Below are 8,001 nucleotides of genomic sequence, written 5' to 3'. Positions count from 1 at the left end.
GTCCAATGTGCAGAATGATGCCCCCGTGTGGTGCGTGCGATTTGTACATTCATGTTTGACCAATGCATATTGATATTGGTCAGTTTAAAATCTATAGCTGTTGTGTATCTTTTGATGTATATTATTTATCTGCATACATTTACATTCTTGCATTGCTTCCATTGCATGCACAGTGAGCCTGTCATGCATCATTTCACGCAGTAATTTCACAGCAGACAGAACAGTGATGACCTTCGAAGCCAATGCTGGGGACACATTTTAATATAACTAAACCCAATGAGCAGTAAGCGCCGATGCATGTCATTTGAATCAAATGATTGACCTTGGTGGTGATTACACACACCCTGGATTCGGAAACAACTACAGTAAAACATGTGACTGCTGTGGTTACCAAAATGGAGATTATAAAATTGTCACTGCCAGCCTTCCACATCCCTCCCCTTTGGTCTATTCCCGCCTTATTTTATGAATAATTACACTGCAAATCAGCCAATCGCTAGGATTCATTCCATATTTCATAATGTTTGACCGGTGAAATACACAATCATGTAACCGTTTCCGGCGTGACTCACTGACAAGCCCTCTCCAGTCCGCCAAGTGCATTATTCCCCTTGCCGACTTTAGCCTCCCCTTGAGCCAGTGTCGGTCTGGTGGGGCCCGTTATCGGCTGGAGCTATCCTCGACAACCCTCAAGAGATTGGCGGCGAAAGTGTCGAAACCGAGGAATAACCGCGCAGCTTGGACTTTACTATATCGTATCTGCATGGAAGCGAATGGTTTCGTGTCCAGGCGGGTGGACACACCAAGCGTCGATGCCGGGGTTGCTGCTGGAGCTGCAGGGGCAGACATTCGATGGCTCGGCGGGAGGATTTTGGATGCTACGGAGGGGTTCGTTGGTGGTCTGTCACCGCCTCGGATAACAGCGGAACCGGACTTTACTGCGGTGTTGCAACTTCGAGCAGCCCCAGAGCCCACGGTGGCTGCTACGGAGACCGAAATAGACTACGAGGGGCTCCCCCAGGGTGTAGCCACCAGTACACACATGTTAGCCGGCGCCGTGGCTGGCATCATGGAACACTGCCTAATGTATCCCATCGACTGTGTTAAGGTAAAAGAACAAAGGTTAAATAAAAAAAACTATAAAAAACTAACTAGTCTACATGAATAAATTAGTCTTTAGCCAGGCGCTTGATTGCTATTATGTAGCTACGCTTGTGGCGTCAGTTACCGGTGTCCGAGGCTAGTTAGCTGTTCACAATTATTCCAGAATGGAAAGAGGGGAGGAATAGTTAGCTAACTAATTGTGTAGATACAGCACGTCTGCACACAAGTGTTGCTAAAATAACACATATACACATTCCCCGGTGACATGTACGTTGTCAGAGGAGCCACCAGCAGTTGTTTAAATTGCTAACTAAGTTAGTTTGTTAGCTAACGGTGTTATTCAGAATCTCAGCCGTTGTTGACATACATCCTGTGGGTAGGCCCAAGCCTGAGCTCGAGTAGGTTGCTAACTAGCGAAGGTGAAAGTGACATGTCGCCAAATAATGATATAGGCTGCTCGTTTGTTATTTTTAAAATGTAGTTGTACTTTTAAGCCAAGGTTAATCATTACCCGCGTTAGTTAGCTGACCGACAGGAGAGGAACCAAGTCTCACACAAAGTGCTCTTATGTACCCATGTAGGGCCTAGTTAGTTGTACACACTTGCCTCACACTGTATACATTCCTAGTCTCCAAACTATAATGCATTGAAGCTTGTCAATCGAACTATATGACACAGGTTTGTTTTGTAGCAGTGACACTAGCTAAAAGCTATAAAGGAACATAATTGTTATGGCTGTCATCAAATCCATATTTGTATCGAGCTAGGCTAGATCATTGCATAATCACCACTTTGTTTCATAATCCACAAGGAGAAGGGAAAGTATTTGGTTAGTGTTGGTTAAAGTGTATGTTGGTCACAAGGCCCTGGATTGGAGATACTCAATAGACTCCTCTGTCTACTCACTGATGTCAGCTGGGCTGCTGTTGTTGCACATGATTACAAGCTTTTACTTGAGTTATTACCGCTGGAGGGTTCGCTGAAACAGAACTGCAGATACATGTAGCTATTTTATAGAATGGATGCCATTGATTCTCAACTCAACATGGAGTTTTTGGTTCATCCTATGCCCTATTTGCATAGCTAGGTTGTGTATCTGAACTTTGTCCAGCCACTGACTGATCCAACTAGTTTGAGTTTAAACAGGGTTTGGCACCTGTTGGCTGTCCTCACCCCTGATCTCTCACCACCTGGACAGATTAATAGGTTGTAAGGTGAGAATGAGAACCTCAACTGAACACCTATAACCTCTGTTACCTTATAATCCTGCCCCATACGATCATGATACACACATACCCGTTGGTCTAGAATACCTAGTGTTTTCAGAAAGAACATGGAGTAGGCAGCCAGATAGAAAAAGTAGCAAGGCAGGCTCCCCCGGGCTCGGGGTGCTAACCTTTTTATTTCTGCCTACTTTGGTGGCCTCTAGTACTGTACATTCTAATGCTAGAATGTATTTTCAACCAGCAACTATCATGAAATAACTTATTTTTTTATGGTGTTAGTTTCATCAGTTGCTGTACAATATGGTGTAAAACACAGGGAAACAAAATATTTTGACTGCACTGGCCCTTTAATAAAGAATCCTGTAAGAGTCTGACTTCCACGGGCTTCAAGCTTCCACCCCTGTGCTGTACAACCATGGTACACCCATACATACCCTTTGGTCTAGAATACCCCTGTCCTGTGCAACCATGGTACACCCATACATACCCTTTGGTCTAGAATACCCCTGTCCTGTGCAACCATGGTACACCCATACATACCCTTTGGTCTAGAATACCCCTGTGCTGTACAACTATGGTACACCCATACATACCCTTTGGTCTAGAATACCCCTGTGCTGTACAACCATGGTACACCCATACATACCCTTTGGTCTAGAATACCCCTGTGCTGTACAACCATGGTACACCCATACATACCCTTTGGTCTAGAATACCCCTGTGCTGTACAACCATGGTACACCCATACATACCCTTTGGTCTAGAATACCCCTGTGCTGTACAACCATGGTACACCCATACATACCCTTTGGTCTAGAATACCCCTGTCCTGTGCAACCATGGTACACCCATACATACCCTTTGGTCTAGAATACCCCTGTCCTGTGCAACCATGGTACACCCATACATACCCTTTGGTCTAGAATACCCCTGTCCTGTGCAACCATGGTACACCCATACATACCCTTTGGTCTAGAATACCACTGTCCCATACTACCACTGTATACCGTGGTCTCTGCTTTTGGCTCTGGGCAGTCTGCCTTAAATCAGTTATTAATGGCTGAAAGCTTTGGAGCCCTGGCCAACCATAAGGCCCGTCATTTACAGTGCCTTCAGGAATAATTCATACCCCTTGGTTCATTCCACATTTTGTTGTTAGACTGAATTCAACATTTATTTAGTCATTTTATTCTCACCCATTTACACACAATACCCCATATTGACAAAGCGTAACATGTTCTTAGAGATGTTTGCAAATTTATTGAAAATCAAATGCATAAATATCTCATTTACATAAGTAGTCACACCACTGAGTCAATAAATGTTAGACTGACATTTGGCTGTAATTACAGCTGTGTGTCTTTCTGGGTAAGTCTCTAAAAGCATGTATTATTAAAAACTTTTCCAGCTCAGTCAAATTGGTTGTTTATCATTGCTAGACAGCCATTTTCAAGACTTGCCATAGATTTTCAAGATGATTTTTAAGTCAAAACTGTAACTAGGCCACTCAGGAACATTCTATATCATCTTGGTAAGCAACTCCAGTGTATATTTGGCCTTGTGTTTTAGGTTATTGTCCTGCTGAAAGGTGAATTGGTCTCTCAGCAGACTGAATCGGGTTTTCCTATAGGTTATTGCTTGTACTTAGCTCTATTCAGCTTTAGCTTTATTCCCCCCAAAAACTCCCTGTTCCTTGCCGATGACAAGCATACCCATAACATGATGTAGCCACCACCATGCTTGAAAATAATAAATGGTACTCAGTGAGGGATGTGTTGTGATGGATTTGCCCCAAATGTAACACTTTTTATATTATGGACATACAGTTAATTTCATTGCCACATTTTTGTGGAGTTTTACTTTAGTGCCGTATTGCAAACAGGATGCATATTTTGGATTATTTTTTAATTCTGTACAGGCATCCTTCTTTTCACTCTGTCATTTCGTTTAGTATTGTGGAGTAACAACAAGTTTGTTGATCCATCTTCAGTTTTCTTCTATCGCAGCCGTTAAACTCTGCACCTGTTTTAAAGTCACCGTTGGCCTCGTGGTGAAATCCCTGAGCGGTTTCCTTTGTCTCTGGCAACTAAGAAGGAAGTATCTTTGTAGTGACTGGGTCTACTGATACATCATCCAAAGTGTCATTAATAACTTCACCAGGCTCAAAAGGATATTCAATGTCTGCTTCTTTTTTCTATTTTCTACCCATCTACCAATAGGTGCCCTTGTTTGCGAGGCATTGGAAAACCTCCCTGGTCTTTGTAGTTGAATCCGTGTTTGAAATTCACTGCTTGACTGAGGGACCTTACTTACACCTACCTGCATGTGTGGGGTACAGAGATGAGGTAGTCTTTCAGAAATCACGTTAAACACTATTATGCACATTGTTTAAGTCCTTGTAACTTTATTATGTGACTGAAGCACATTTGTACTCCTTAATGTATTGTGGCTTGTCATAACAAAGGGTTTGAATACTTATTCACTTGACATTTCAGCATTTTGTTTTTGAGTCATTTGTAAACTTTTCAAAAATATTTCCACTTTTACATTATGGGATATTGTGTGTGTCGGCCAGTGACACAACATCTACATTTGAATCCATTTTAAGTTGAGGATGTAGTACAACAAAATGTGGGAAAGGTCCAGGGGTGTGAATACCGTCTGAAGGCAAGGCACTGTATTTTCACTGTTCTGACCTTTTCAGGATCCATCTTGACTGTTGCACACTTTCCTGTCACTCATTTACTAGGGACATGTCTCAAGTCTTTGGGTTGTTGTAAGGCTGATACTGGTGTTCATGGGCTAGTTAGACTACTACTTCCTCATTTGATCTGGTTAATTTCCCTAGCCCGGAGTCCTGCCTTGTTGAAACGGTGCTCTGACAGACAAAGGAACTTGCGTTGGCGCTCCTTCCTTCCCATCTCTTGCTGTTTCCTCCATAGATTTTCAAAATACCAATTTCCTCATTGCTGCTGGGACCTTTTTACAAGGTGTGTCACTGTCTCTCTGTGTCTCAAATTGCAGTGTATTCCTTTTGTAGTGCCATAGGACTCTGGTCAAAGGTAGTGCACTATTCAGGGTACAGGGTGCTGTAACACTGGCCTGTGGGTGCCATTTAGGACACAGTCACCCTGTTCTGAGCTGAGGAGCAGTTTCTCTTCACTGCCCGCCCCTTTTGAATACGACCCAGGACTTCTAAAGGGCCTTTAGCTAGAAGACAGGTCTGCCTGTTATCTAGCTTGGCACCGTACCAGTTGGCCTGTGGGTGCCGTAACGCCGGCCTGTGGGTGCCGTAACGCCGGCCTGTGGGTGCCGTAACGCCGGCCTGTGGGTGCCGTAACGCCGGCCTGTGGGTGCCGTAACGCCGGCCTGTGGGTTCTGTAACACCGGTTGACCTGAGCCTGGCATCATCGGTGTAGGTGCATGATTTCCAGTTAGGCCCATTCAGCTACAGTACAGAAACTATTTCAGAAAGCTGCCAATAGAGAGATACTGTAATGCACAGCCAGTATGAGGCATGATCACACTAGACCTTTAAGGGATTCACAATAAGAATCATTCTTGGTATGAATTAATGGACGATGCTAGTAGCTTCTAAATGTGGTATTGGATCTGATCAGACCGTTTATATTGAGGTCACTGTGACAGCGAAGAGGAATGGCAGTTGCCAAGCCATGAGGATCAAAGCCCCAAAACACATGATGACGAGTGTTATAACGGCCATGATGACGAGTGTTATAACAGCCATGATGACGAGTGTTATAACAGCCATGATGACGAGTGTTATAACAACCATGATGACGAGTGTTATAACAGCCACGAGGACGAGTGTTATTACAGCCACGAGGACGAGTGTTATAACAGCCACGAGGACGAGTGTTATAACAGCCACGAGGACGAGTGTTATTACAGCCATGAGCGCTTGAGTTGAGAATAAACCAACATGAAGTGTCAAAGGCAGCCACGGCAACCATGACTTTCCTCACAAGACAAGGCCAAACACTGTTTTGGTGCATCCCAAATGACACCATATTCCTTCTATAGTGCTCTACTTGACCAAGGCCCTTACAGTAGGTCTCCAGTCAGAGGCACTGAAATATAGGCTATGCAACAGGGTGACATTTGGGATACAGGAGAGAAGACCAGTAATATGTTGAGCTGGTTTCCCCGTCCTGTGTACTGTACTCTGTTGCTGCAGGGGCCTGTGGCCTGACTGGACTGCACATCTAGGGCTTCTCAACATAGTGGAGAGACGAGGGGGACCAGAGAGACGAGGGAGGGGGGGACCGGAGAGACGAGGGAGGGGGGGACCGGAGAGACGAGGGAGGGGGGGACCGGAGAGACGAGGGAGGGGGGGACCGGAGAGACGAGGGAGGGAGGGGGGGACCGGAGAGACGAGGGAGGGGGGGGGGACCGGAGAGACGAGGGGGGGGGGGGGGGGGACCGGAGAGACGAGGGGGGGGGGGGGACCGGAGAGACGAGAGGGGGGACCGGAGAGACGAGAGGGGGGGGGACCGGAGAGACGAGAGGGGGGGGGACCGGAGAGACGAGGGGGGGGGGGGGGACCGGAGAGACGAGGGGGGGACCGGAGAGACGAGGGGGGGGGACCGGAGAGACGAGGGCGGGAAAGAGAGAGGGCAAGAAATCATTCAGAAAGGGGGGGACTTTCCCAGGGGATTCAGCCGTGTTAAGTTAACCCCCTATCCTTTCATTTCCCCCTGAAGCTGGACTCTCAGGTGTCTGTCTATACCCTGGTAGTGCTAAGTCTGGTCACATGAACGTTAAGCAACCGGGTGTGTTCTGATGTTTACATTTCCTGAAGAGGAGAGGGGGATGAAAGTGTACCATTGTTGCTGTAGACACAACGCAAACATAGCACACGTGTGCTATGTTTGCGTTGTGTGTGTGTGTGTGTGCACTGCAACTTCCACAGGGCGTAGATGACGCCACATGTGAAAACGAACAGGGCAGTAAAATGGAAATAAACATGGTAGTACTTGTGATTTGTGTAGAGATGGTGTTGACTGTTAGCTCAGTGTTTCTAGTAACATGGGTTGGAGTGGGATGCCAAGGACAGACTGGTGTGGAGGTCTGTCTAACACTGTTGTATTGGTTCTGAGAATTGGTGAGGTGCAGAAATGGCCTTTAAAATGTAAGGCCTGTGATATCTGTCACTGCAAAATAAAACGCCTACAACCACTTTAGAAACAATGAAAGTTGGGGCAGTCTTTTAGAGCCTTGTGTAAAATATATATATATATATATATATATATATATAACAACAAAACACTGTTCCTCCACATTCATTCTGACTTTCCGTTTCCCAGAAGTGTGTGTAGTCATGAGTGGGAATTTCCATCCCTGCCCTCCAGAAGTCATTTCCCCACCCTTCCATCTTGGTGTCCTCTGTGATTGGATAAAGGAGGCTATTCTACTCTTGATGCAATCTCAGAAGTTTGGTTATTGCTCCATCCTTCCCATACAGAGCATTATTCTGTTGTGACACAGTGACTGGTGCCCTGTTGACAGAGGAAGGGTGGAACCCAGTAGCCTCAGGCCTAGTTATTATTATGTCTACCTACCTAACTGACTTTGAGCCAGTAAACAGGAACATACTGTTGGGGTATACAGAGAAATGTCTAGTGTATTGGACCTGGTGAACTGGTGAACT

The 8,001-nt window shown here is 45.6% G+C and overlaps 1 protein-coding gene across 2 annotated transcripts in view; it reads left to right on the top strand.

The window, feature by feature from the left end:
* Positions 1-494: 494 nt before the first annotated feature.
* LOC110487244 (mitoferrin-2-like) overlaps positions 495-8,001 on the top strand; it is a 21,058-nt gene continuing 13,551 nt past the window's right edge. The window contains exon 1 of one of the 2 annotated variants that reach the window (XM_036949088.1): positions 495-1,108. In XM_036949088.1, coding sequence (XP_036804983.1) covers positions 764-1,108 — 345 coding nt within the window. In that variant the 5' untranslated portion in view covers positions 495-763. The remainder of the gene's footprint in view (positions 1,109-8,001) is intronic. The other variant, XR_005036850.1, reaches the window with a different exon arrangement.

This window comes from Oncorhynchus mykiss, chromosome 17 (assembly GCF_013265735.2).
Source record: "Oncorhynchus mykiss isolate Arlee chromosome 17, USDA_OmykA_1.1, whole genome shotgun sequence".
Taxonomy (NCBI): domain Eukaryota; kingdom Metazoa; phylum Chordata; class Actinopteri; order Salmoniformes; family Salmonidae; genus Oncorhynchus; species Oncorhynchus mykiss.
Note: the sequence above shows the minus strand (reverse complement) of the source record. Positions and strands in the feature narration are given on the sequence as shown.